Source organism: Fusarium venenatum, assembly GCF_020744135.1.
Source record: "Fusarium venenatum strain MPI-CAGE-CH-0201 chromosome Unknown EDB82scaffold_3, whole genome shotgun sequence".
Lineage (NCBI taxonomy): Eukaryota > Fungi > Ascomycota > Sordariomycetes > Hypocreales > Nectriaceae > Fusarium > Fusarium venenatum.
This window is the reverse complement of record NW_027072131.1, coordinates 3,883,022-3,909,731: the sequence shown is the minus strand read 5'-3', so window position 1 is coordinate 3,909,731 and position 26,710 is coordinate 3,883,022. Positions and strand designations below refer to the sequence as shown.

At 47.7% G+C, this 26,710-nt stretch overlaps 12 protein-coding genes and 1 non-coding gene across 13 annotated transcripts; 8 read left to right on the top strand and 5 right to left on the bottom strand.

The window, feature by feature from the left end:
- Nucleotides 1–104: 104 nt before the first annotated feature.
- Nucleotides 105–3,221, bottom strand: EDB82DRAFT_506787 (P-loop containing nucleoside triphosphate hydrolase protein). The gene has a single exon (XM_065608771.1). It carries the CDS (start codon nucleotides 2,898–2,900, stop codon nucleotides 201–203), a length of 2,700 nt encoding a protein of 899 aa, XP_065463996.1. The 5' UTR covers nucleotides 2,901–3,221; the 3' UTR covers nucleotides 105–200.
- Nucleotides 3,063–4,197, bottom strand: EDB82DRAFT_244736 (ABC transporter type 1, transmembrane domain-containing protein). The gene is made up of 2 exons (XM_065607297.1): nucleotides 3,977–4,197; nucleotides 3,063–3,931 (listed from the first exon to the last, which is right to left on the bottom strand). The coding sequence occupies exons 1-2, from the start codon at nucleotides 4,150–4,152 to the stop codon at nucleotides 3,226–3,228; spliced, it is 882 nt and encodes a 293-aa protein (XP_065463995.1). The 5' UTR covers nucleotides 4,153–4,197; the 3' UTR covers nucleotides 3,063–3,225.
- A 2,835-nt stretch (nucleotides 4,198–7,032) lies between these two features.
- Nucleotides 7,033–7,122, top strand: EDB82DRAFT_t222. The gene has a single exon. It is a non-coding gene; the product is annotated as a tRNA-Glu (tRNA).
- Nucleotides 7,123–7,637: 515 nt separating this feature from the next.
- EDB82DRAFT_477685 (polysaccharide biosynthesis-domain-containing protein) lies at nucleotides 7,638–8,251 on the top strand (the record flags this gene model as incomplete). The annotated part of the gene is made up of 3 exons (XM_025727588.2): nucleotides 7,638–7,715; nucleotides 7,777–8,123; nucleotides 8,185–8,251. 3 exons carry the CDS (start codon nucleotides 7,638–7,640, stop codon nucleotides 8,249–8,251), a joined length of 492 nt encoding a protein of 163 aa, XP_025582040.1.
- A 419-nt stretch (nucleotides 8,252–8,670) lies between these two features.
- EDB82DRAFT_527046 (uncharacterized protein) lies at nucleotides 8,671–10,239 on the bottom strand (the record flags this gene model as incomplete). The annotated part of the gene is made up of 2 exons (XM_025727587.2): nucleotides 8,671–8,792; nucleotides 8,841–10,239. The coding sequence occupies 2 exons, from the start codon at nucleotides 10,237–10,239 to the stop codon at nucleotides 8,671–8,673; spliced, it is 1,521 nt and encodes a 506-aa protein (XP_025582039.2).
- A 1,100-nt stretch (nucleotides 10,240–11,339) lies between these two features.
- EDB82DRAFT_527045 (RmlC-like cupin domain-containing protein) lies at nucleotides 11,340–11,865 on the top strand (the record flags this gene model as incomplete). The annotated part of the gene is made up of 3 exons (XM_025727586.2): nucleotides 11,340–11,460; nucleotides 11,517–11,570; nucleotides 11,624–11,865. The coding sequence occupies 3 exons, from the start codon at nucleotides 11,340–11,342 to the stop codon at nucleotides 11,863–11,865; spliced, it is 417 nt and encodes a 138-aa protein (XP_025582038.2).
- Nucleotides 11,866–11,949: 84 nt separating this feature from the next.
- Nucleotides 11,950–13,455, bottom strand: EDB82DRAFT_527044 (uncharacterized protein; the record flags this gene model as incomplete). The annotated part of the gene is made up of 1 exon (XM_025727585.2): nucleotides 11,950–13,455. The coding sequence occupies one exon, from the start codon at nucleotides 13,453–13,455 to the stop codon at nucleotides 11,950–11,952; it is 1,506 nt and encodes a 501-aa protein (XP_025582037.2).
- A 1,861-nt stretch (nucleotides 13,456–15,316) lies between these two features.
- Nucleotides 15,317–16,163, top strand: EDB82DRAFT_477682 (uncharacterized protein; the record flags this gene model as incomplete). Its single annotated transcript, XM_025727584.2, has 2 exons — nucleotides 15,317–15,998; nucleotides 16,090–16,163. 2 exons carry the CDS (start codon nucleotides 15,317–15,319, stop codon nucleotides 16,161–16,163), a joined length of 756 nt encoding a protein of 251 aa, XP_025582036.2.
- Nucleotides 16,164–16,948: 785 nt separating this feature from the next.
- EDB82DRAFT_244561 (uncharacterized protein) lies at nucleotides 16,949–18,708 on the top strand. Its single transcript, XM_025727583.2, has 2 exons — nucleotides 16,949–17,877; nucleotides 17,988–18,708. Exons 1-2 carry the CDS (start codon nucleotides 17,120–17,122, stop codon nucleotides 18,271–18,273), a joined length of 1,044 nt encoding a protein of 347 aa, XP_025582035.2. The 5' UTR covers nucleotides 16,949–17,119; the 3' UTR covers nucleotides 18,274–18,708.
- A 719-nt stretch (nucleotides 18,709–19,427) lies between these two features.
- Nucleotides 19,428–21,893, top strand: EDB82DRAFT_244545 (major facilitator superfamily domain-containing protein). Its single transcript, XM_025727581.2, has 2 exons — nucleotides 19,428–21,504; nucleotides 21,574–21,893. The coding sequence occupies exons 1-2, from the start codon at nucleotides 19,723–19,725 to the stop codon at nucleotides 21,589–21,591; spliced, it is 1,800 nt and encodes a 599-aa protein (XP_025582033.2). The 5' UTR covers nucleotides 19,428–19,722; the 3' UTR covers nucleotides 21,592–21,893.
- On the bottom strand, nucleotides 21,749–23,756 carry EDB82DRAFT_506751 (uncharacterized protein). The gene is made up of 2 exons (XM_065608770.1): nucleotides 23,418–23,756; nucleotides 21,749–23,326 (listed from the first exon to the last, which is right to left on the bottom strand). The coding sequence occupies exons 1-2, from the start codon at nucleotides 23,542–23,544 to the stop codon at nucleotides 21,789–21,791; spliced, it is 1,665 nt and encodes a 554-aa protein (XP_065463994.1). The 5' UTR covers nucleotides 23,545–23,756; the 3' UTR covers nucleotides 21,749–21,788.
- A 103-nt stretch (nucleotides 23,757–23,859) lies between these two features.
- EDB82DRAFT_506747 (uncharacterized protein) lies at nucleotides 23,860–25,752 on the top strand. The gene has a single exon (XM_025727579.2). The coding sequence runs from the start codon at nucleotides 24,303–24,305 to the stop codon at nucleotides 25,383–25,385; it is 1,083 nt and encodes a 360-aa protein (XP_025582031.2). The 5' UTR covers nucleotides 23,860–24,302; the 3' UTR covers nucleotides 25,386–25,752.
- Nucleotides 25,753–25,871: 119 nt separating this feature from the next.
- On the top strand, nucleotides 25,872–26,500 carry EDB82DRAFT_506745 (uncharacterized protein). The gene has a single exon (XM_065608769.1). The coding sequence runs from the start codon at nucleotides 25,958–25,960 to the stop codon at nucleotides 26,168–26,170; it is 213 nt and encodes a 70-aa protein (XP_065463993.1). The 5' UTR covers nucleotides 25,872–25,957; the 3' UTR covers nucleotides 26,171–26,500.
- The last annotated feature ends 210 nt before the right edge of the window (nucleotides 26,501–26,710 follow it).

The window sequence follows — 26,710 nt, the reverse complement described above, 5'->3', positions numbered from 1 at the left end:
GTAATCCTCAGGGGCCTCTATCCAATGAGATTGGTGGATCGTGAACTTTAAAAACATACGTGGGGGAGACTGGGTCTACTTAAATGATCCACTGTCAGAGCAACAACAACTCGTGCTCAGGTATATGCGTGCAATAACCGTTAATTACTATCCAAGTCATTCATTAATTAATCTGAGACTTCGTCAAGCCTAGATTTTGATTAATTATACTCTTTTCCTTCCCATCCTCCTTCTCCAATTATTTGCGTAAAGGCACCCCTCGCTTGCAGCAGCTCATGATATGTCCCCTCCTCAACATTGATACCATCCTCCAGCACAACAATACGGTCTGCAATCGCCATCATTTCCTTGCTGTGCGTCACTACAACGATTGCCATATCCCTCTTTGACCTACCCGCGATTCGTCGCATTGTGTGCCTGATCATCTCTGCGCTTTCTGCATCCAGAGCGCTTGTTGGTTCGTCCAGGACAAGAAGTCTTGGCTTGCGTACTAGTGCGCGCGCAATACTGAGACGCTGTGCTTGACCACCAGAGAGAGCTTGGCCTCCATCGCCAACGTGGGTGTTGTAACCATCTGGAAGAGATGAAATGAACTCGTGAAGACCAGCTGCTTTTGCAGCGGCCATGACATTGGGGAAGCGACGTAGAGGTGATAGTTCCTGGAGACCATATGTGATATTCTCTGCGATGGTGGCTGGGAACAGGAATGGTGTTTGTGGAACGTATGCCATCATCGAACGAAGATGCTCAATATCAATGTCCCAGTGAGAAACGCCAGCAAAGGTGAGTGGCGGTTGCGTGCTGAGTATCGAAGCTCTAGAAGGGGTATAAAGACCCAGCATCAGTGAGACGACTGTGGATTTACCGCAGCCAGAGCGACCAACAACAGCCAGACAATCTCCAGCATTAACCTGAAACGACACGCCTCTAAGAACAGGTCTGCGCGAACTTGACTTGTAGGAGAAGCCGAGGTCGTCTAGTCGTACTGGAAGCGGTGATTTGGGCTTCTGTTTTCCTCCAGCGTCGCCTGGTGGTATCAGCGGCATGTTGGCATATTTCAACATCTGTGCAGCAGTGGACTGAGCCATGGTGACTTGAGGTATCGTACTAAGAATACTTGTCGCTGTGCCCATACTGAATAGAAGCAGATTGACCACTGCTACGACAGATGTTGGTGTGATCGCATTTTCCGAAGCTAGAAGCACAGTCCCGTAATAGAACACCAGCGCCGTAAGGGGGTAGTTCACAGACTGATAGAGACCAAAGAAGGGGCTTGTACGTGTAGCCCTTTTCTTGCCTAGGCCCAGAGTATGTGCTACTGATGTGAGGTACTTTGCACCCATGTACTTTTCAAGTGTGAGAGCCCGAACCACTCGGATGTTGAGAAAGATCTCAGTCAGAGAAGCGCTGGCTTCCTCAGCTCCTTCGTTGCAACGCGCCTCCCACTTCCCGCTGATAATGGTATAGCCTTTAACTGCGCCCATAACGACAGGCAGCGGTGCGAGGGTGACGAGGGTGAGCTTCCACGATATGACGAGTGCCCAAGCAATGGCGGCAATGATCATGACGGTGACTGTGATGAGGATGGGTACGAATCGTCCGACAATGTTGCGCATCTCTTCAGCATTTCGATCGAGGCATTCATTGATTCGGCCAGGAGAGTTGCGCGATCGGTCAAACCAAGACCTTGGCTGTCGAAGGATTCGTTTCAGGGCTTCCACGCGGATATTATTGATCCATGCTTGGCCTACCATCTCAAGTAGATAGCGGCCACCGCCTGTACAAACTCCATCAACGACGGCGATGACACTGAGGAAGATTGCCCATTTCTTGCCTTCTGCTAGCTTGTCGCCTTGCGACCACATAGCGCCCAACAGTTGTGCAAAGCAGTATGCGAATGCAGGGATTGACCCAGCACCAATCAAGCAAGTGAGTACTCCAAGTATAAGGAGAAACCGATATCCCCGACCGATAGCTGGCCAGACAGTCTTCAAGATTGCAACCAAAGACATGGGTGGAGGGAGTTCCTTAGTCTCATCATCCTTATCCTCTACTTTGTCGGTCAGCCTTGCCCTTCGAAGTCTTGTGATGCTTTTTGGACGTTCTGATCCACCAAAGAGATATTCCGGCTCTTCTAGAAGTCTTAGAGTACATGGTGTTTCAAAGCCGTCCAGGCTGCTTCGACTTCTGAGACCGCTGTTGTGCTTTTCATCATAAAAGTCACCCATAGGCAAGTGGGCGACGGCCGTTGCTGGACGCTGTTCTTCATAAAAGGTTTCCATATCCCATGCCAGGGCTGTTCGGATGCGAAAAGCCGCTGCTGTATTGATGCCAAGAGTCATGTGTTGTGATGCACTCGCAGGGGCTGGGCTGAATGACTCCAGTTCTCCCACGAGCTTTTTCGAAAGTCGAGATGCTCTCAAGGGTGGGGGGAACAATGGAGAAAGGGGCGAGATCGGGGAGACCGGAGAGTCGATGGTGATTTCAACAGGCATTTCTGGAGTGTCCTGTGCTGTAGATGCAAGCGTGGCAAATATTTTACCACTTTGCTTGGCAAGATCCTTCCTGAAGCCTTCTTGAACAAGTTCTGCATTGTCCATCACATAGACAAAGTCATTATCCTCAATCTGAGCGACGTCGTGTGTTATGAGGATGGTAGTCTTGCCTCGTCGCCATGCACGGATTGCGTCCAAAATGAGGGTTCTGCTGACTTGATCGAGACCGCTTGTGATCTCGTCAAGGATTAGTACAGGAGGATCTCGAAGTCTAGCTCTAGCAAGTGCCAATCTCTGTTTCTGGCCACCACTCAAGTTGTACCCGTCAGCGCCAACATTGGTCTCAAGTCCATCGGGAAGTGCTGCAAGCGTTGACTGGAGTAATGCTGCGTCGCAGGCGCCCATCACTTCGGATCGTGTTGCTCCATCAGGGCATTGGTGACCAAATGCTACGTTCTTGTAGAACGATTCGTTGAACAAAACACTCGACTGTTGGATCAGGGTAATGTTTTCACGGACCCATTGTCTGTCGAGTACCTGTAAAGGTCGGCTGTCGACATGAACCTGTCCGCTCAGGGGCTCGTAGAGGCCGACGATGAGGTTACCGAGTGTACTCTTTCCAGAGCCGCTTCTTCCGACAATAAAGGTTATTTCGCCAGATGGAAAGAAGAAGTTCGATCGTTTGAGTACTTTGACTGTCGGATTCGAAGGGTATACAAAGCTCACCTAGTTATGTCAGTATTGATATTTGATAGCCGGGGGAATAACTCACATTCTTCAGTTCGATGTCGCCGCTGCAGAACTGGGGTCGTAAAGCGCCGGACATGGGCTTAACTGGGCCACCATTTCTCATGTTACGAGTAATGCTGGAGAGAAACCCACCAGCCGACATGCCCTTTGCGAGGACCAGCCACTGCGGCATGAGAGCTTCAATACCCTGAAAAGCTGCAAGGGTAGAATAGAAGGTTGTGAGGACACTTCCGGCAGCAAGACCATCGTTGTTGACAAGTACCACGCCGTACCAGAATCCTAGAACAAACATGGCCACAACCCAAAAAGCGACATAGCCCATCTGGAGGGCATTGCACTGGGATTGAATGAGGTACTGCTTTGCCGCGGCTTTGATGGATGGGTAGTACTGCCAAACTTCCTGGTCGTATCCGTTAAAGACCTTAACGAGATCAATGGCGGTGATGGATGCGACGGCGAACTTTGAGGCCACAGCCAGTTCACGTTTTTGCGTTTGGATAGCGGGCTCCAAACGCTTTGTGGCAAGTGAGAGGATGATGGCTGAGATTGGTAGAGTAGCAAGAAGGACGAGTGTGAGTTTCCAGGAGTAATAAAGTGCGATACCCAGAGATGCGAAAGAAGTGATGATGTCGCCGACGAGAAGACCGAGAACTTGGGAGGATGCGAGCTGCAGTTCACGAGTTTGTCTGTGAAAAGTTAGTAAGGGGTCGAATAAGATATGGGGTACTCACGTCTGTATTCTGATGAGAAGACTTGATATGCCTTCGGATTGGGCATCGAACCAGGCCATGTCTTTGGAGAGAAGACTTGTAAAGATTTCCCGTCTGACACTGCACGCCTGCAACTCTCCGAATATGACCCAAAGCGCTAGAAAGGCTGTACTAGCAATCCAATTTCCAATTCCCATTCCGAGAAGGACAAAAGCCCAGTCCGAAACTAGGGCCAGTGCTTCATCCCCGTCGTATGTGCCATTGCCAAAACCAGCGATGATATCGAAGATCTTTCCAAGGATGACTGCGAGGATGGTTTTTAAAGCTGCTGAGAAGGCTGCTGCTATTAGTGCAGCTATCAGAGCTCCCGTGTGTGACTTTCTTGTAAAGGCGAAGAGTTGCCTCCACGATGATTTGGCGTCTTGTTCCATTCCGAATGAAGCTGAAGATTAACGAAAGTGGTGATTCAATCTGGATTAAGGAAGAAGAAAAGGATAAAAGGGCGAAACGACCGATGATATTGAGGAGAATACATGATTTTTGATGGCGACAAGGTAAAAACGAGGCAGAGTGTTTGTGGTGACAAAGAACAATATGAAAGGCAAGTGGTGATGGTGCACAGACGAGGCTGAGTGAGGCCAAGGGCCTTAGTATTGTTCTCGCCGATATTGTCCATCAACTTGGTAAACTAACTGCAACCCCGCACGCAAATTATTGGAAAAAACGCAAGATACGTTGATTGCATCTAACCAACGTTTTTGATAGCCTTTCGAGTCGGGATTTTCGAGGTGACCGAGATGCCGACGGTGTTGCCACTGCCAAATGCTGCCCAACTTGACGACAAATATTTCGTGAGTGGCTCATTAAACGAGAGGATGGCTTGGGACTGTTGGTTAATACGAATTGTTCGTCTTCATCTCGATGCATCGTTCTCTCACTTTTTTTACTACCTAAGTCACCTGCCTAGTTCCGTCTTTCGCTTTGAGGTCGTCGTTCGACTGGCTTTGTCCTAGGACTTGAACAGTGGGCAGTTAAATCAGCATCTATAACACCAAGGCCTTTATAACGGCCTATCTAAGTACTCTTAGTGCCGCTGGTTCCGAATTCTTGTCATGATGTTGCCTTTTTCTCTCCCGTGTCCAATCTCGAGGCATGCGACCCATTTGATGGGTTACTCAGGGCAGGGCAAGTGGTTGCCGGTGATGGCGAGATGGTGGTGGCCATGATATTTGTGAACACACCACTGGGTTCCAAAGATAGATTGAGTAGTAACTTATAGAAGTGCTATCCCATTCTTGGCTTGCCAGTTATACACATGCATCAAATCAGTATGCTGTTCTAGAGTCAGATTCTCCTAATGCACTCATAAACATGTTGACTAATGCCCTCTAATTAATATTATTATCTCAATGTCGATTTTCCTTTGCTATAATACATGCAGATAATATTGATTCCATTAGTATATATTCCATATGCATTATTTGACAGACCAGCACAAATTTAATTTATATCATGAGGCCAATCACTACCCAGGCTCAAAGAGCTGCCCCCAGTGAAGCAATCTTATGGAAGACTTATTACATCATCCCTGTATAGATGCTCAGAGCCCTTAACTCGAGCTGGTACTATCTGAGCTTCACTCGTGGGAAATGCGTCTAAACACAAGATCCAAGCTTCGCAACTTCAGCTATGCTTCATCCGTCGCTAAGTAACATATAAGCAGAGCATACAATCAAATCTTTTATCCAACGTACTTAATAGTCGAGTCTGTCTGGATCTGACGGGCAAGACCCATTCTGAAGCACCTTTTTGTACGGGCTGATGACCAACAACTTCCTGAACTAGAAGACAGTCTGCAGCACATTGACGACGCTCATTGAGAAGATCAAGCAACAAAGAGCCAAACCCCATGTTATATGGAAGTCATTTACAGAGACCATAGTGTCGACAGTGCTACGCTCTGCGGGAGTGACACCACTGTTGCGAGCCATTTCGGCCAGAGTGTCGAGAGCATCTGAAGAGGTTAGCTGGGGAGAATGTCAGTCTGGGAGACATGTATGTACTGACATACTGAGATTCGATGCTGATATCGCTTCCTTCAGAGCTGTCACGTCTCTGCGATGAAGAATCCAATGGCCAACTGTGCTGGTGGCAGGGTTGTGTGGCTGTGGGAGCTTCTTTTATATATATCAGGCATGATCTTTTGCCAGGGAACAAAAAAGGAAGGCAACTAGTGGCTGCTTGATCACGGTTGTTAGGCCAGGCGGTTTGCTGTTATAATAGATATGGCGACTGAAGTGAGCTTGGGAGGAATGATCCGCTGCATGGTGATCGACATTCTCGAGGCAATGCTTAAAGGTCCGTATCGTTAGGTCACTACATACGAGGCGACAAACGAGTCTAGAGGCTTGATGATATATCCATTGCCTTTAATATATACAGTCCAAAAACTGGAAATGACGAAGAATTGAAAATGTCTCTCAGGGGGGAGTACGGTTATTTATACTTGTCTGGCAGCAGTCTAGCTCTTGAGAGGTTACGTGAAGCTATGCCCACACAATGGCTTGCGATATGAGGCATCGCTCTTCTCTTAGGCCTGATGTGAATATGATTGTAAGGCATACAAGTCTGTTTGATCAAACATCGGTTAGGCAAAGGTTTGCCGGAGTCTGATAGACACGTAACCTTGTGGGTATCAGAAGAGGTGACCCCCTAAGCCTTAGGTCACAAAGATAAACAGTCTAAGAAGTCCTATCTAAGCAACATAGGCTAACCTACTAATTTCGTCCCTTACGCTTCTGGCAGCCAATTTTTCTGATACCCTGAGGGTAACAAAATAACGAAGAATTTCGATGCAAGGTGTACCCTTTACACTCTCTTAAGGTTTGTGCTCTAACCTGTTGCTTGCGCCCTGAAACTTGGACGGTACATCACAAAAGCAAAGTCGCTTGAAACAACAACGACAAACATCGTAGGCACAAACAGAGACTCGAGACGTGTATACAGCCTGGCTCGCATGTAACTTACTCCATATTCGCTAACAGAGAGTACCCTGTCAACAATCACCAATCTCGATTTCCGGTATGGTGTAGTGGCTAACATTTCGCGCTCTCATAACCTGAGAGATCAGTACCGCGGAGCCCAGGGTTCGATTCCCTGTACCGGAGTTAGCAAGAATATCCTTTTGCAAGTTGTGGTGATTCCTTTTTGCTGTTTATAGCAAAAGAAATGATGACCATTTGCCACAACGTACGTAGTGTGACAGATGTACCTATTAGAGTTGATGCACTGTGCAATCTATAAAGAATGTCTATAATGTTCCAGCAAGCACTAGAAGCATCCGTAACGAAAATAGGTAAGCTTTGCGTTTTGCCGCTTTTTTAGAAGAAACAATATATAGAGAATAAAGCTAAGTCCAGATGGTCTATATGATATGATTATTCTAAATATATAAAGCCAGTCTCTATCCACCTACATCAACCATATCCATCCATCAAGATCTAAACTTACAGTGCTAATAAGCGCAAACACTATACGCTGATATCATTTGTGGCTTCTGTGCCCCTCCATCATTGCCCCACGTTGAAGGTTTTTGCCCAACGACAACCTCAAACACAGCTTCAATACACCAAACACCACCAAAATCCCCTCCACCACGATCGCAACCAATTAATCAGTCATCATGGATCCCCTCGATAACATGGCCGGCGCCCCCGTGCCCAAGAACTTTGACGCCGAGAATGCCCAGAACAACGAAGACGTGCGTCAACCTTAGCCCCCAGATACGGTCTAAGACCCGGTTACTAACCAACAGCCCACAGATCGAGAAGCAATTCGCTGTCAAGGTCGTCCAGCACATGCAGACCTACTGGTCCATCCTCGAGCGTGTCAAGGGCTCTTCCCTCCGTCTCACCAAGATCGACGACGAGATCATGGAGCACCTCAAGGAGGCCTTCCCCGAGTTCGACCCCGCCGCCAAGGTCAACGAGGACGAGATGAAGAGCAAGGATGGAAAGAACAGGTGGCGCGACTTCATGATGAAGTACGAGAAGAAGGTCGACGACTACAACTTTGGTACCATGGTTCGCGACAGCGCCAAGGTCGAGTACGAGGAGAACACCACCATCTTTGTTCCCCGCATGCAGTTTTACGCTTTCGAGATTGCACGGTAAGTGACAAGACTGTATCTCCAAAAGTTTGGACTCTGGGAAGCTGACCAGTGATTATAGAAACCGTGCAGGTCTTAACGACTGGATCTACGAACAGGCTCAGGCTGAGAAGGCCAAGTCCAAGTAAACGGAAACTGCGATAAAAAAACAAAAAATAACACAAAAGCGAATTTACCATATCGAGCCATGCGTCTACAGCGTCGGGCTTTGAGCCCACACGAATCCAGTTGCATGAAAGAAAGTTTCTAGTTGTGACCTTGGCAGAGGAGACTGAATGCAACGAATGACCTCATGAGATGAACGTTTTTTTTTTCAGGCAGGTGGAATTTGGGAATTATTTTCACATGGGTTTTATGTACTGGATCATTCCGTGATACCCTTAGAAATATATGGCATTGACATCTGGCTGCATCATAATGTTCTCTTTACTCGTTTGTAGGGGACCCTGAACCAAGGATATTTACCTAAACTAAAGATATTAATCACACAACGATAGATGATAGTGGTATAGTCGATACAATTACACAATTTCCCCAGCCTCTCCCTTTAAACCTTCAGGAACTCATCAATATTGACCCTCTGGAAATAGCTCACATGACCAAATTCAACCCAGTGCTGCGCTATGCGATCATGACTGACAAGAATAAGATGGCTTTTAACAAACCTGTCTGTTGACTTGTTAGTTCCAGTGCTTGCCACTTCCTATTCGCGCTTACCTGATATAAAACCTGTATCTGCGATATGGCCTTGGCTGTGAACCGTTCTCACACCTTGGAAGCGAGGATCTGCCGGAGGCCCATCAACAAGGTCGCTCAAGTCTTTGGCCATAAAAGTGATCTCTCCTCGCGGGACATTAGGATCACCCGTCAGCTTGATAGCCTCGAGCCGCCCTTGATATGTGCGCCCTTCGTCGCGTCTCGCTACCCATGCATCCTCTGTTTCCGCCTCTCCGCGTATAAGCCCGAGTTCTTCGTCCGTTGCCGGTGTCTCGTCATCGGGCTGGTGGACGAGCAAGAATTCGCACCCGTGGGTGCTGTAATCGCCAACCCAGATGCCTCTCCAGGGCTTCGACGGTGTTGGGGTATACAATTCTGGATCGAGAGTTGAATAGGTGATGAGTTCCTCGCCGACGTGGACGCCAGGAAGGCCACCGGCCGCTGCGGGACGAGACAATCTTAGCATGTTAAATATCCCAGTCATACCGGCAGCCATACCAATGCGAGCTAAACCACCCGCCATTTCCATCCATTGACGAACTCGGAAGAATCTCTCTGAAACATCCCTACGTCGTCGGGGCCGAGTCGCTGGTGTGTTGACAAAGATACCCTCCTCTGTGATCTGCGTGCTACCGCCCGAGACATGATGATCTGAAGGTACAGAAGGCGGTGGCCATATGTTGCCGTACGGGAATGAACTCTTGAGGTTGTCCAGGGCTTCTTCTTGGTCGAGTTCACATGTCAACATGAAGTTGCTGAAAAGAGCATCGATCCGATCATCAAGTGTGACAGGCATCTCATCGGCAAATCGATTGGCACCAGGCCGCGTTGTGAATTCAACGGGAGCTTCCTCTCCAACGCGGAACTGCAATATAGGCTTGTCGAGATGGAGTCTGACTTTTGGATCAAACTCTTGGATCAAGACATCGCCTTGGCCAAGCCAACTCTGATGAAGTGGTCGCCCTCTGCTTGCAAGAAGTTGGTAGCCCTCAATACAGCCTCGACGTGGGTCGTAGCGGACAAGCATGAGTCTGCCAGTAAGGTCCCGATCGCAGAACCAGATCTTCTGACGGGGAAGGAACCAGAGACGATCATGTGAGGCGTATAGCTCATGATAGCTATTGCAAGGGTGAGGGCTGTTGAGAGTCATGCCGGGAACATTCTCTTGGACAAGAGGTTGCCAGAGAATGTCGGAGAGGGCATGCTTACGCAGATCTCGACAGGTAGCGGATATAGCCGACAGATCATAGGGGGAGAGATGAGAAAGAATGCTATCGATGAGCTCTGGAGGGAGGTCTAGAAGTAATGAGATATCTGATGGTGTCTGTAACTGATGCTCTGGTGATGACGACAATGACCCCGATAGCGGTGACTCGGGTTCTTGACTTGAGATGGACATTGTTTCTGTAAGAGAAGAATAAAATATTGAGTGAGAGGCTGTATGATGAAGATGAGGACAGTTAAAAAGCTCATAGACTGACTGACTACCTTGAATTGGTTTATATCACTTGATTTGGGCAGGGGTGGCGAGCTAGATGTTGATCCAGACGGTCTGGACTTGGGAGCTGAGAAGGGAACTTCAAATGATGCAGCTAAGCGGAGTTCAGCCGTTATGAGATGCTGGCCCTGGAGAGGGCGTAAAGACAGGAATGGACTGACGTGAATTACCGCTTTCAATTAGGGTACTTGAATCATCCGAACTATGTAGCAGATCAGTTTGGGTTCAATTGTTTTAGATATCGAATGAATTATTTATCTGTCACATTTTGGAGGATCCATTGCCGATAACTGCCGGGGAAAGTGGAGAGGATCGTCGTCGTCACCATTAAGTGTTGGCTTATCCATCCCAGATGATTGATATATAGATAATATGTACACAGAGTGACAGAGAAGAATACTTTATTAAAGAATTTGAGAGTAGACCCTGCATCTCGTACACACTTGTTCAACCCCAGTCACTATCGGCCTTGCATTATCAATCTAATCAAATGTACTTTATCAGTTATTCTTCCTTTAGGCCTCTTAAGGGTACTGTAGCGAAGCTGTGCCGCCGCTAGGACTAACAACGGTGGTTGGGAGGAATCTAGGCCCCGGTCTAGGTAAGTCCAGGTCCAAGTCGCATCTTGCAACCGGGGTCATTTGAGGCCTGATACTTCTCATCCGGTTTGATCTCTCAACACCAAATTACCAAGTCACGCGCTTGCTTCCGTCACCGAAACTGCATACCTGTACTACTGTGGCTACCTCTTTGTCTTTCCCTATCACTGCTTCGTTGGCGGATCGTACACCACCCGTTTGTTAGTGTAGCGACGTCATTCAATCATTGCGAATACCTTCAACTTTTGCCTCTCACGTCACGCACCGACATTTGCTTTATTATACTTGTCTTTTCGTTCCAGATCATCCTAACCATTTTATCACATTTTATTTTTATCAATACTTCAATTTGCAATGATGACCTCCTTTTTACCCATCCTCTCGGAGATTCTTCCGATGATAATGCCTGCATCTGCCAACATAACCAAAGCTAAACAGCTCGAACCGACGCACCCAACTGTCGAGGGTCCCGTTATCGAACGTCCCGCCGTTGTGGGCAAGTGTGACAATATGTGTGTCTCTGGTGAGTAGATTGTCTCAGATATAAACCCCCGGCTCTGCATTACTGACACAATCAAGTCATCACAACCCGACCACACTGCAAGTCTACGATTAGACACAACAGTGAGCAAGGTTGGTCATGATACTCTGTAATATCATAAAACAAATCTCACATTCATGTCTAGATACCATAATCTACGCCGTCTCTGGCAACGGTACTCTCATTGTCAGCGAGGCCGTCAATTCAGAACTCAAGCATCACGAACTGGCTCCTGGAGACTTTGCCTTTGTGCCTGCATGGATCGAACATCAAATCAAAAATGACTCCGACGAGGACTTCCAGTTGCTCATGATTCAGAACGGACCAGCTCCTATCAAAGCAGACTTAACTGAATGGGGTGGCGATGTCATCAAAACAAAGAATTAAAGCGAACAAGGACCTTTCTTTTGTCACTGTCTATCTCGACTTTGTTCTATTCTTGGATCATTCTGCAGATGCGACCCACTAACTTTAGCATCGTGATTTAATCATCTGAATCACCGAATCTCTACTTGGCCGATCGTTAAACACTTGCGCATGGTCCAACTTAGGAAACATGACCACCTCCACACCGTTGTGTGATTCCGCTATTAGTCTCCGGGTTGGCGACTCCAAATCAACCCCCAGATATTCGGCAACGGCGGCAGTGTCGACTATGAGGTCCCGACCGGCTAGCGTCACTGCGACATGTCTCGTATGGCGACCGTCATCCTGGGTTCCCAGCAGATCCTCCTTCCAAAGGATATTCTCGCGCCAGAAGAAATACCTTCCTAGACAGAGCGCAACACCTGGATCAGTGCTGGCGAAATACCATAACTGCCATTCATTAGCATGCTTGGGCTTTCGGCGGGTGAAGTTGTATGCCACGTTGGGAAGATGGAGCATGATGGTAACAGGATCGATGAGGACAACTGATGGTACGCGATGTTTGAGACTGGAGTCGTGGAGCATGTGTGTTGTCAGGACAGAGCCATAAGAGTGCGACACCAGCGAAAATTTGTCCCAATGATGGTGTTCCAGGATGGCTGTCATTTGAGTCAAGAACTCTCTCTTGTCGGGAATGGCTGGGGTGAGACGGAATGAGATGGGTAGAATTTCGACGGCAATTACACCGACGCTTCCCCTCCCATCGCCAGTTTCACAGAGTTTAGCCAAGAAAGGAATGTATGTCGACAATCCAACTCCAATACCATGGAAGAACACCACGGGAAGCTTGTCGTGGGCTGTATGTGGGCGGTGCCAGTAACTTAATTGTGAAGAAGGGGATTGCCGGCCTGGAAATAACTCTTGCGGACGCGGGGGAAATACACAAAGCGCCGAGGAGCGAGGTCGTCGATAGAACTCAAATCCATGCCAGCGGAAAGCCAAGTGGGTAAACTGGTCGATGAAGAAGATGATGATATACCAAAGAAGACTGCGATATGTCGTCGTGATGCCATCCAGGGTTAGACGAAGGCTCTTCGCATTTCCTCGGCCATCTTCGAATGGTCGTCCAAGTCGTCTCTCAAGAAGAACCAGGTAGTGTTCAACCTCGCCCTCCACTGTTTCCTCATCTTCTGCCGACAGATCTCTCCCATCGGGCTTTTCAAAGAAAGCCCACAAGAGAAACTCTCTCACGTTGTCCCGCCGAATCTCATTCGGATCCGCATCTAGAAACCACCACCTTAGGTAAATCTCTGGGGACGAGACATTCCCAAAGCATTGCTCAAACAGCGCCTCTCGGTCTTGTCGCGATAGCGCCGGTGGGTAAACAGCATCCCGGTTGAGCCGTCTAAGAAACGGGTTGTAAATGGACAGGTAGAACACGCATTCTACCAGCAACGCTGCTAGGAGAATACAGATGACTGGGAATACCACCGAAACGGGCTGTATAAGAGGCAGGACCAAGATGAGGAATATGTAAATTAATGGCGTGTAGCGAAAGAGGGCGATGGATAGGCGGATAAAGACCCATTCACCGAAAGATGTACCGATCATGCGATGATATGGCGCCCTTGAGCCGGACTTTGTGTTTTAATTCTTTGCACAGATGGAATGGTGAAGATGATTCAATGAGGTTTTTTTTTTTTTTTTGGTTGGTAAAGAAAATCTTCAGTGACGTGTTTGTTGAACGGATCCCTTCTGTCGTTTCGTTGGGGCGTACCACTTTGAATCATCATCAGCGCCTGAATGATAGGCATTGATCGACTAGCCTTACAAGGGTCTCAGACACTGAATGGTTGTGGCTTGTGGCTGATCGACTGTAGCCACATCTTATCTGACTGACTACATCTCGGTACTCCAAGAAGAGTTTCGGGTTTTGTCAACCTGTCATGTAACGTCCTTCAACCGTTACATGTCGTCAAGAGTGTATGACAAGTTCCTCCAAAATTCCAACTCGTGTTCGAGTTTTGGTTTGTAAAGAAATGATTCGATCCTGATGTATGACACATCTATAATTGGTAGATAGCAAACCGTCGCGGAAAGGCAGGCATGCGAGCCGAGCCAAAGATACGGCTCAGGGACTCCAGATCTACTGATATACGCTCATGTAGTACAGGAACCAATTCAAACAAGATACTGTGGAACTTCAAAAAGGGAAAGTTTTACATAGGGTGTCGTTGGGCGCCACAGGCATAGGTGAAGCAGATGTAATGCGACGCTGTTTATTCACCAAATCAAGAACCTCGATCTGTTAATTTGACCAAAGTCATGTGGCTAGCCAAAATATGTAGAATAAATGCCACACTCCGTATTCGTTAAATACATGTGCCTTGAAAGTGTTTATACCGGCCGCCATCACCTATGTCAGATTGCACAGTAGGGAGGAGAAGACGAGTATCTCTACTTCATTCTATACGCATTTACAAACGCCAAGTCATGTAAGTCTTACATGTTGACTCCAACGACAGGGTATGTGACTTTACAGCTCCAACACTCCCGATATTTGCCCGCGCAACTTCTTATTGGTCCATCAAGGCTGAATAATGAGTCCCTACGAACTACATATAGCTTCAATGTTGGGACACAAGAGAATTTGTTCGTTTCAACCGTCCCCTATAAGTCCCAACTATTGTGTAATCGGTGAATCAGGAACGCAAGATCGAGGGGTAATACAGCAGATGTACGTGGTTTAGGACGTATATTTTATTGCGAATTGGTCGACCAGCATAGCAGTCAAGTTACCAAAATGACAGTACACAGTGAGTGGCCCTGTAGGACCACCTTTCGCGGAATTGTCTTTGCATGCGCGTTGCACAATAGCCCGAGACTTGCACTGAATCACCAACGACAACATCGGTACACTTGTCATACGGCATAAATGACAAGGAACATGAACAACCCAAGGTTCAGAAGCGTAGACAAACAGACGAGTATACAACACCAAGAGGACTCTCGTGAGTTATCCAGTATGTATGCAGAATCAAGTGATAGAAGGAATAAGTTGATAGTGCTTGTAATGAAGTGTGTGTGATGGAAGTGCTAGGATGAGGTTGTGTGAGGTTGAGATGCTGTCTTCTGATTGGTTTGTGCGGGGGTCTGTCGTCCTTGGGCCTCCCGACTTAAAGTCCTTCTCCCCCCCTCGATTCTTTTCTCTTACACTCTCTCTTCTTTATACCTTTTCTTTAGAGCCATCAAAAATCATCCCCAAACTACATCAAACTCATCATCGCTTCTGAATTTCATCACTTGATAACACTCAAGAGTTCGATGAGTCTCAGTAAGACTCCTTTCATACTCTTATCTGCCCTGCCCTGCTGTCGCCATCACTTGAGGCCCATATATTGCATCACATCTCTATACAAACACGACATACTTTCCTTTTCACAATAAGATGACTTCCCATCGTGCTTTCCCCATGTCTGCCCCTTCTACACCAACGTACGAACTCAGGCGAGTCAACTGCCAAGCCTCTGTACCAAATCACCACAAGGCCAGTGAGAGTCAACGGCTATCAGCAAGTCCCAGAAGTCTAGCTCATCCTCTCCACTTGGACGAGGTATCTAGTTATGGTCAATTCGCCATTCCCAATGGCGCTGAGCGGGTCAGAGATGCCGATGCTCGACTGCGAAGGCAGGTACCACGATCACGTGGCTTGCATCAGCTGTCAAACCAGGACTTGTGCTCATACACAAGTCAGCCATCTCTCCCCAAACTAGAGCCAGAGTATGAGCTGTATCCGACTTCACCTCGAAAGCGTCTTCGGGTCTCACTTGAGAATACTCTGGTTCCTTCAGACAGACATGGCCAACCTTCACACCTCGCATATGATAGAAGTCTTGCCCACACTGGCTCCTGGTGTCACTCGACTCCTATTAGTCCCAGCGAAGGGCAGTTGGAGATATATGGCTCTGAGCAGGATGTTTTAAGTGAAGATTGGTATCCAAGAACACCAATTGACACCCGACTGTCCACGCCAGACCTCCCTCCGCTGTCCACAGACTATGAGTTCTGCCCATGTCATCTTCCAGACGAGCACAGGCAGGACAGGATCAACGAAGACTTTTACTTGGCCACAAGATCCAAGATGGACATGCAGAGTATGTTGAACCACTCCTCGCCAAAGGGCATGGCAGTATTGCGCAGTTGCTAATGAAGGCAGTGATTGATGCGCTGGCGCACATTGTCCAGAACATATCAACCCCTGGGCAAAACCAGCAGCTGCCGTTGAAGTAACATACTGCAACAATGGAATTCGTGCATAGTAGATTTAAAAGAACTGGCGTTCATGACAGGCGTTTGACGATTGAATATGGATATGCGGATAACAGTTGTTCAGAGGCGTTTCCAGTAGAGCATGGAATTATTAAAGTCTGATGGTTTTTTTTTTTGTTGATGCGAGTCTGGGTGTAATCATACAACGGATGGTTATCTCATCTCACCAGCTCCAGTTGGACTGCTGCATGTCTTGATCGTGAAGATGGTTTATTCGTTGCCAGATAAAAAATAAAAAAAGGTCTGCAAGAACTTGCGAGTATATGTTTTTCTTGGCTGTCAATAAAAATGCACTGAGAACATTTGTTGGTACCTGCTTCAAGTTCACATTTGTTGGTGTTCAAGAAGTGACTCGATTGAAGGAAAGACAGTGGGGAATTGGGGAAGGGAAAGAGGGAAGGGATGAGAGATACAGGCAGCAATGCTGTTTATGCCTCAGGCATCGATGAGGCATTCTATCTTTAGGTACTTGCTTATTTCGTAGTAGGTAGCACCTCGACGACATGATATACAATTGTTGTTCTATAAACATCGAATATATGACTCTTACTACCTTCTTGATATCTAAAATGCATACCTTAGCTTGTTGATCAGATAATACCATAGTGATTTCGTAGTGAGAAAATAACTATACGAGAACTAAGACTACCTACCTAGGTGCGCTAATAATCTACCTCTAGTGACAGAAACTTGAACTGGCATATGTAGAGATTAAAAAACACTCACGTCATAATGGTAAGGCTACTTGCTACCAACGCCACTATCAAGGATATTACCAATAAATAGATAACTGCGTTGTTCTGCTTCAACTTCTTCATCATTTGTTTTTAGTAACAACTATAGGTTAAGCGCACTCAGTTACGTCATTCAACCTCCCTTCTAAACCAATTGTTCTAGACACAAACAAAAACCTCAAGAAAAAAAAGAGTCTACATATAAAGACGAAATGGCTGAGAATTATGTTCTGCGCATTACAGCTGGGTCTGATTATGACCTAAGTCAACAAGTCGAGGTTCCAGTCAACACTGCTAAGCCCATCACCATCAAGAGCGACCGCGCCGACATTGAACTCAACATCCGAATCAACGACTACAAGGGTCTGCCAAGAAACTCACCTTCAACATCTCCCTACTTTTCAACTGAGCCTCATGCCTATAACCGGGATCAATACAGCATTTCATTCCGTTTCACACCAAAGAAAACTTCCAGTGGTGACACTGATGACGCCTCCGGAATCAAGGCCACCGACCTACAATTCGGCAATGACTTCGACCACCCTATTCGAGACCGCCTACCACCGGGATTCAACACTGCTATGGGCATAGTTCGATGGTGGATTGATCCTGGTTTGGATGGTGATGCTTACGCCGATAAACCCTACTTGTATGGCCCAGCATTGAGCTCCTTCAACACTATTCACGTTGGCAAGGGTGATTTTGATGAAGAGAAGGGCGGACTCTGGTTCGAGGAAGGTGGTGATGAGGATGGTCTCGAGGCCCGTGAAGAAGTTGGCGCTCCTCTCACCAGCAAGGCTCGAATGAAGTGGGCTCTCAGGACGGATAGTAAAGAGAAATGGGTGTTCGAGTATGGCCAGACATACGGTTTCGACTTTTTCAACCCTTATCTGAACTTTTCAGATCTCGCTCTGAATCTGCCCGGCTTTCAGCTGCCCATCATGAAGTACTGGGATGGTCAAGGTCTCAGGTAAGCACCCCCCTTTCTTGTCGGACAAAGATCCCCTGTTATACCGCGTTACCTCCAAAGATGGACAAGCGATCTCTTCATCTAGCCCTCTTCGTTTACACTCGCTACAGGCCCGGCCCAAAACGCTCACATCAGCTCAGATATGTCCTGCGCAACAAAGAAACGGAAGAGCCATATCTCGTAATCTTGTTCTCACTATACCATAAGGATTACGTGAACGAGGACGGTTCGTTGAAAGAAGGGGCTCACGATTCGTTGAACCTGCCTGACGAGGTCGACACTCAGCGAGACGATGTATTTGACGGAGAAGAAGCACTAAAGGAGGCGACGGAACAGTTGGGCCCCAAGATTAATGAGAAAGGGAATGGACAGACTAGCGCGGATGATATTGACTGAGTCAAGAGGGTTGCATTGGAGGTTGAGGCCCGACTCATGTTGCTCCACGACGTCTCAAGTTACGAAGCAGATGTCACGACTCTTGTCAATATTGGTTATTCCCGAAACCTTTTCTCGACCATGTTCCAAGACTGTGTTCTCGATGCGTCTGGGGTGCTTTGCTAGTTATGCCAAGTGGCACTAAGCCTTTTTATACAAGTCGGTTGCCACGGGTATGATTTCCGGCAATTTGATGAGAATGTGAGAGATGGACTCTACAAAGGTAGAGAGATGAGAAATAAGGTCTCTTTTATGAAATTCGCTGGTCCCAACTGGATCTTGAATTGTTACGAATTGGCCCAGAGACCCTTTGAGAGGAGCAGCAGAACACTGGTGACTAGTCAGGTGCTTGGTTACATTTACCGACATTTAGGGTGAGGACAATAGGCGCCGCACAAATGGGTCTGCCAATACGTACATACTGCGTGCGCATGCATCATCGATTTTGACAAAGGTCAGATGGCGGGGATATCGGATCTGCAAACGAGATAGCCGGGTATACCGTGATAGCAACATATGGCCTGCTATTACCGGACCCCTCCATTGCACAGGAGTGCTTGGCTTTCTGTACCGAAAGAAGTCTTCGGAATTGTGGCCAATCACAGAACTTACCGGGCACTGTCGGCGGTCCGAAAGGAGCCTTTGCCGAACGGCATCTTCGAGATGGTTTTAGGTGACGTGGAGTTTCTAGACTCGGCTAAATGTTTAGCGTTCAGCTTAGATCATACCCATGTTATTCCCGAGTCCTTGCCCGGTTTTTATACTACTAAGGCAATGTGCCCCGGCGAGAAACCCGCTTGTCACTATAAGGCGGATTGAGGGAATACGAAATGACTCCAGTATTTCTCTTCTGCAAATTCGAGGTGGCCAACGATCAAGTATCTCAAATCAGACTTCAAAACCAGTCACCCAAAGCTGAGGTACATATCAAAGTCTCATTCACTGAGCTAACCTCTGCTCTGACCTCTCTTCAACTGCAACACCCATGACCGTGCCGCAAATGCAATGCTCCCTCTCGCCGTTGTGACCCTTCGGTCAGAATGTACTATTCCTTAGCGTTTCCTCATGGCCGAGTCACACGCAAGAACAAAGGTTCCGCAACGTTAAACAAGCGGATACCCTGCCAAGACACCATTATTCCCGTCGAGATCCCGCTTGTTGACCCTCATCTCATCTCCTGCCCTGCAACCCCAGCCTCAATAACCCCGGGTTTGTGCCCCCGGATATTACATTTCTTGTGGATTACTGCTTTCTTGTTCTCCTTCTCGCCCTTATTGACTCCGTGTCCCCGAAAGTTCTGTCCTCGTCCTTTCGCTTCCTACTTAGACATCAATTCAAAGCGAATGTCGTTCACCCACCCAACACAGAATACCATTGCACTGATTATCAATATTTTTATATCCTGTTGACATGACGGAACCTGAGTTGCATCAGACTGCAGGTACTTCCGCTCAAGACCCTGGTGATCTCGAGATAAGGCTTGAGAACACTCTCCTATCATCGACGACACAATCGAAACTTGGCAGCCAAGATCCTATATCATATTTGTATCTAACTCTTGACACTCCATTGCCAACAGTTCCTTCATACCATGGACCAAGCTCTGCTGTCACCACTGGTCTACCACAATGTCCAGATCTACGACCGTACGCATCCCCCTTTACCATGCCGCGGGCACGGAAGAATATCATGCTTGCACTGTCGTGTATTGCCACAATGCTCACGGCATATACGGCTGGAACTTATTCACCCCCCTCTCGAGCAATGGCTAGGGATATAGGAGCAAGTCATACAGCAACACTTGTTGGAATCACAACCTTTTGTGCGGGCTTCGCCTTTGCTCCCATGGCCCTCGCTCCCATTTCCGAGATCTGGGGTCGACGCCCAGTTTTCATCCTGGCTGGCTTTGTCTTTGTCATATTCCAAGCCGTCTGCTCTGTCATGCCAAACTTGGTTGGCATGCTGATCGCCCGCTTCTTTGTTGGTGTCGGCGGTTCTGTCTTTAGTTCAGTCGTCGGCGGAGTCATCGCTGACCTCTGGGAAAAGGAAGAGAGAAACACACCTATGGCCCTGTTCAGTGGTTTTGTGCTCTTCGGTACTGGACTCGGACCCTTGGTGGCAGCTGCTCTCGTCAACGACTTGGACGATGATACTTTGGCTTGGAAATGGTCGTTCTGGCATCAGGTCATCTTGGACGGGTTACTGTTGATTGCTATCGTGGTGCTCTTTAAAGAGACTCGTGGTCCAGTGCTGCTGTCGCGGAAAGCTAAGAAAATAAACGAATGGTACCAGAAACTGGAGGACGCAGGTGTCTACGGAGTCTGGGTTACTGATGCCCAGGAAACCACTAGCAACAGCTCATCTGCGACAAGCGTCGAGACGTTGACGGAACAAGATACGAAAATCGATTACGAACAGCGAAGCAGCCTAAGAAGGATTCGATGGCTTGTGGAAGCCGACGAGCAGCGACCTCCTCTTCTTCAGATGATGGCCACTTCAGTCAAGAGGCCTTTCTATCTCCTCTTTACTGAGCCTGTCGTCTTTTCCTTTTCACTCTGGGCCGCATTCTCGTGGGCCGTACTCTACCTGTCTTTCTCTGTCGTGCCATACCTGTACGCCGACAACTACAACATGTCCATGCGCATCTACGTCGCAATGATGATTTCGGCCATCGTTGCAACAACAGTGGCTATCCTTCAAGAGAATCTCATGAAGCACCCTCTCTGGTCTGGCCCTTGCCACGAGAAAGAAGTGTCTCGATTCTGGCGATTCATGAGAAAGCACTTTCCTGCAGACTCCCCCGAGGCTCGACTGTACTTTTCGTGTATGACATCGCTTCTTCTACCCGCCGGCTTGTTCGTTGCGTTCCTGAGTCCCGCCAGCACGAGACACTACACGCAGGCCATCGGAATTGGCTTTGCGAACTGGGGCATTTACTCTGTGTATCTAGCCACATTCAATTATCTTGCCGACACATACCACATGTATGCCTCGTCAGCACTCGCTGCACAGAGCTTTAGCCGCAATGTGCTGGGCGGCATATTCCCGGTCTTGACTGGCATAATGTTTGACAATCTTGGACTGAGAGCTGCTGGATGTGTGTTGGGAGGGATCGCATCTGTACTGACGCTTGTTCCGTGGGTCCTCATGATTTTCGGAAGCAAAATTCGAGCGAGAAGCAAGTTCGCAATTGTGAGTTTAGCCCTGCACTTTTAACATTTCACACATAAAAAATCGGAACAAATTGCTAACTTTCTACAGTCTTTGCAAAAGCAATGAGAGTTTGTGTGATAAAAGGTTATAGAGTAGAGTTTATTTAGACATTTTAGGCATTGGGAAGCACAAGAACAAATTGTGCGTGCATTGTTATGACCTGATGAATCTATATACCCGGCCCATTACGTTAGGGCCCAATGAGAACATACATGAGCCATCTTTCTATCATAGCCCCCGCCCTTGGCGATGGTAAATGTCTTTTAATACGTCGTAGCGGCATCTCTCGACAACTCTCTCTTCTTCCTCATTTGCTTTCCTTTACTGAAAGGTTCCTTGAGCCAAGCAAGTCCCTTCCTCTTCTTCTTGACCTCGTTCCGCAATTCCTCGCATGTACGCTCCGATAAGCTTGTCTCGCTCCGTGGAACACTGTCCCTCAATCGCTGTAAATCAGCCACTAGGGCAGGGAGAAGAAGGTTTCCGTTTCCGTCCATATGGGGCGGCGGGAGCTGAACACAACCTTGCCACTTACGTAAAGCATCGGGTACGTTGTTCGAGGCAGGAACCTCATGTTCATCCAGCGCAATAATACCTTGGCCAATGTCGAGGTAAGACTTTTGGCCTTCGAGTTTAGGCCATATCGTTGATGGCGTAACACGGTAAGCGAGACTATTTTGATGGCAGAACATGCTTCCTATCAGGCGTGCCGTGTAGTCCTCGCTGAAACCGCACATTCGCATGGATCCGATGCGACCCTTGAGGTAAAGTATGTTATTGCAGAACACAAGGTTCGAGTCGGGGCAGTATTCATCTCGAAGACGGACAGTCGTTGGCATTGGTACACCTGAATGGTCGATACCATAAGAGGAGGCGGGGCTCAACAATAGCTCATCGCTTGGTAGGGATTCCCACCATTGAAGAGGCTTACCCCTTGGACTGTGTGGTTCGGGTGTTTTGACTCCTCGTGAAGGTGGCCGGCTGCTTGCGGCGCTCATTGTGGCGTTCATTGTCTCAGGTTCTATTTTTGGTGGCCGCTTTCCGTAGAACCTTCGACACAAAAGGATCAGACTTTCCAGAGGGCAGGAATAGCTGCGCTTAAGTTGAGACACGACGAAGTATTGAAAACTCAGCCCGGTCTTCTCGGAGTTGGCCAGCAGTCTTTCAGCGTCGGGGGTAGGGCCGCCGGCCAGATGCGACATTTCTAGCTCTATAACGATATTACTTGCGTATGGCCCATATTTGTTGAGCCATGTTGTTGCAAGTGGGCTCACTCTAGGTCCTATGAATGGAGAGAGGACGGCGTGTAGTCTCGTTTGCTGGAGAAAAGTGACGAGAACATCTGCTCGAAAGGCGAAGGAAACTTCCAAGTACGGTGAGAGTAGACCTAAGGTAGAACAAGGTGATGTGAAATCTTGTGAGCGCCAGACATCTCGGTTGAATGGGTATTTGTTTAGGCGCAGAGGCTTATCGTTGTCAGGAAGTAAGTACAGGCAGATTTGAAACCGCACCGAGTCCGGCAGACGGAAATATCCAAATGACGACTTCCTTCGGCCATGATCCTTGAAGAAGGCCAGAAGCACTTTCTCGAAGCTTGCTTTTTCAGCCACGGTGCTATGGCAAACAGCATCATAAACGCGATCCCATGCAGGAAGGTTTTGACGAGGAAGATTCGCCGGAGGACGCAACTTGGAAAAATTGGGCCATATTGGCGTGTTGGGTGTAACAGGTGTCACAGGCTGAGAGCGGTTCTGGAAGAGAGCCGCAGGATTAGAAGTGCTTCTTGTGCGCACTCTGACACTGGCTTGAAACGGCATTTTAAAGTCAGCCTTGGAGTGTTGATATGACGAGAACAAGCATAAGCAGAAGGAGAAGTGAAGGTACAGGAGACGCACTCATCCTCAGAGATCCCAAACGCTCGGAAAGGTCATTTTTGGTCTTGAAGGAGCCGACGCGACGGAGTAGGGAGGAGGTTGAGGCCGAAGGCGATGCGTTGGGCGATGTTGATATTGGAGTGGTCATTTTGCTAGTGTTACTGACACTTGCACTGCACTGGCGCTGGCAGGCACCTTTTCGGCGGTAACCATTTCTTCACACAAAAAATATGAGTATTGAATGATAGGCACCAACGTAATAAAGAAACAGGCACCCAATTAAACAGATATTCACAATGCTTTGAGGGATTATTAAACACAGTTTATTCGAGTGTTGTTAGATCGGGAAGTTACAACCCAAGCGTCCTGATTCAGCGACACTACTTTTTTGGGTCCTTCCTATTTATACTTTGACAGACACAAGTGACGTGAAAGCTTAAAATGGAAATAGTCTCACTAATACCTTCAAAGTCACGGGTCTTGAACTTTCATAACCGACTTACATATGGTACCTACTATTGAACGTGGGCCTTTTGATCGACTTCGGGAGTATCTTTTGTTTTACTTTATCACCACAGGGCAACACCTTATCGAATGCTGTTGCGAGAGCTTAAAATATGCAATGGCTCTTGACCTCCAATAGAGACAAACGTGGTTATCTTGCTGGTCCTATCTCATTCGAGGTTGCCCAGCTGTGGCCTTGATGGCTGAGATATCAAAATGAAGGCATATCCGATTCGTTGGAAATATACGGGACGGCTGCTCAGGAACCGATGCCCTTGAGCAATCATGATCTTGAGTCGCCTCAACGTCTGCGACCCTGGCGGTGGTTTGGACCCGAAGTTGCTGGGGTTTGACAGTCAATAAAGTCCCTCGAAATGTACCGATGCTTCTTTGAATTCCCTCATGTTTAACTTTGAAAGGCTTCGCAGCAATAACTGCCACCACATAAAAACACGTCCTCTTACCCCCCTCAATTTCTCTTCTTTCCTTACCTTCTATTTATTCCCACCCAATGCTCAATTCCAACTTTCAGACGAATATCACACTGTCTCTGTGGGAGCGTATCCATTTGCATCCTTCTACTACGATTATATGAATATAATGGCACCACCACTGATACCTTCCCCTCAGTCTACAATGATCAACCAAACTCACCTTGAGTTCACAGACCCCTGGTCTCTGCGCGAGGATCGCCAGGCTGGCATCTTCGCCTGGGTCATCATGGGTCTGATGTTTGGCTTCTTTATCGGCATTGTTGTGCGGGACATGGTGCAGAAGTCACGCACCGGAGAGCTTCAAGATGAGAGGTTAACCTTTATCACGCTCATCAAACACTTGATCAACCTACCCTGCATCCTCTGCACCAAGGACAACTACATGCCCGTGTGGTACTCCTTTACCAACATCTTCCGGTCCCCAAAGAACCAACGTTACTGGAAGACAAAGGAAGAAGAAGAAAAGGAGGTAGCCAGAGGTCCGTTCGACAGCCGAGCTGTTGTCGCACGACTAGGCGGCGGTTGGCCCCTCAAGAAGTCTAGTTCAGACCTTGAAAGCGGCAGCCAGGACACGGAGATCGAGATGCAGTTTCTCCCTAAAGTCACCGATCTCCCCGCGGCAGGTACTGGACTACCCAAGATCGAGAAGCTTTCTGTCGTCTTTGAGGTTCCCGAGATCTTGCCATCAAACACGGACCAAAACGACGATGGTTTCCAACCTGCTTCTGTCTATGGTTCTGGTTCGGGTCCTGATAGCCTCTCTAAACTGACGACCATTTTTAACTTCCCGTACGTCAAGGACCAGAACAAGAGTCCAACTGCCGTCAAGAAGGGCAAGGGCAGGCTGAGCGAGGGCCAGGAGGACATATGTGTCAAGGAATACATGTGCGAAATCAGTGAGAAGGAGGCCGATGGAGGGGAGTCGACAAGTCCCAAGGATCATGGGGACTCGAGCACCAAGAAAGCTGGTGAATCCAGTCGCCAAAGATGATACATTGGATTTCTCTTCTGCTGGCATAATTATACCGAGTGAAGTCTTTGAATGTCGGATTGGGCGCATGGGACTATTGGTTTCTTGGTCGATTTGTGTTGTGTATATGAACATGTTGGACATATTTGTAATTGTGTTAGACTCTAGGGGTTTCATGTTGGTCCATTATCTCAAGACTAGATTGGAAGAGATAGATCACACCAATAGGGCGAATTAAATACCAGCAGGGACAAGTCATGTCCAGATGTTAGGAGCCATGGATCCGTCTTGATGTGTGCTTATATCCAAGGTGGTAAACTCCTCACGTCGACATGATCAAGTTCAGATGTTGCGCTACATTATGACTATGTTTGTATATAATATGGATTATGTGTTATTCTTGTACATACGACCATACCTACCAGAAAATACGGGATCCCGTCCGCTCTCCCATAGTCAAGCTGGTAAGGGGCGGATTAGTAGTTGGGTCGGTGACGACCAGCGAATCCCCGCTGTTGTATGTTTTAATCTTTTTGTCTTTCGGGTGTCAGTCTTTTCTCCTTTCTTTACCGTCGATTTAAGAGATTGAAGGAATGAAAGATACTGCACTTTGGATCCTTCTGTTGAACTGCTCTTCAAAAGTGGCCAAGTTGTTCTTTAGTTCCGGGGTACTATTCACGCCTAGACCAGAACTCAAGCTGTTAGTTAACCTATATATTATGCGTGGGGAATACCGCCTTCCTATAGAAGCAGAGTTCCCGGAGTATTTTTCGGAGTCTAGTTTCGATTTTGCTTTCCTTCAGTAATACACCCAAGCTAAATGGTACGGGCTTGGTGCATATACATGTCTTATAAACACGGCATGTTGTTTGTGTTACACAACGGTACTATCAGTACCTACCCCCTGCAGTTGATACACAGGTTGTTATTCAGCACAAACGTGGAACCCTGGACATCCAGAAGAGACCGGTGAGTGAGATACGTGGTAGTATTATCTGGGGAAGAAGTCGTAGAGTATTGCTGTCGTCGGCAGTTGAATCAAAGTGACTAACATTTAAATGACCAACCTGGCGGCACTTCCATGTCACCGTATCGATAAACAGTGGCTGCAGATGTATACAGGGGCTTATTCACTGGGTTCTCAGTGCATCCATGGCTCGTTCAGGGGATGACACCTCCCATTCGGGGTTCATTTCGGTGAGCCAGCCAATAGCGTTTCAACTCGATATGTGGAGTGACGTAAAATAAATAGATGCAGTGAATGAATCGGCGAATGTTGAGTACCTGGTCGCCGATCGAACCTTGCTAAACATGCAATATCAATTCTACCGTGTACTGTACGACTA

Excerpts from the sequence above, each read along its gene's own strand:
- EDB82DRAFT_506787 (XM_065608771.1), bottom strand. The coding sequence starts at position 2,900 with ATGGGCGCCTGCGACGCAGCATTACTCCAGTCAACGCTTGCAGCACTT.
- EDB82DRAFT_244736 (XM_065607297.1), bottom strand. The coding sequence starts at position 4,152 with ATGGGAATTGGAAATTGGATTGCTAGTACAGCCTTTCTAGCGCTTTGG. Across the intron at positions 3,932-3,976 it reads CTTCTCATCAGAATACAGAC|ACAAACTCGTGAACTGCAGC; the intron begins GTGAGTACCCCA and ends AACTTTTCACAG.
- EDB82DRAFT_244561 (XM_025727583.2), top strand. The coding sequence starts at position 17,120 with ATGGCTGAGAATTATGTTCTGCGCATTACAGCTGGGTCTGATTATGAC. Across the intron at positions 17,878-17,987 it reads TGGGATGGTCAAGGTCTCAG|GCCCGGCCCAAAACGCTCAC; the intron begins GTAAGCACCCCC and ends CACTCGCTACAG.
- EDB82DRAFT_244545 (XM_025727581.2), top strand. The coding sequence starts at position 19,723 with ATGACGGAACCTGAGTTGCATCAGACTGCAGGTACTTCCGCTCAAGAC.
- EDB82DRAFT_506751 (XM_065608770.1), bottom strand. The coding sequence starts at position 23,544 with ATGACCACTCCAATATCAACATCGCCCAACGCATCGCCTTCGGCCTCA. Across the intron at positions 23,327-23,417 it reads TTTGGGATCTCTGAGGATGA|CCAGTGTCAGAGTGCGCACA; the intron begins GTGCGTCTCCTG and ends TGCCGTTTCAAG.
- EDB82DRAFT_506747 (XM_025727579.2), top strand. The coding sequence starts at position 24,303 with ATGTTTAACTTTGAAAGGCTTCGCAGCAATAACTGCCACCACATAAAA.
- EDB82DRAFT_506745 (XM_065608769.1), top strand. The coding sequence starts at position 25,958 with ATGAAAGATACTGCACTTTGGATCCTTCTGTTGAACTGCTCTTCAAAA.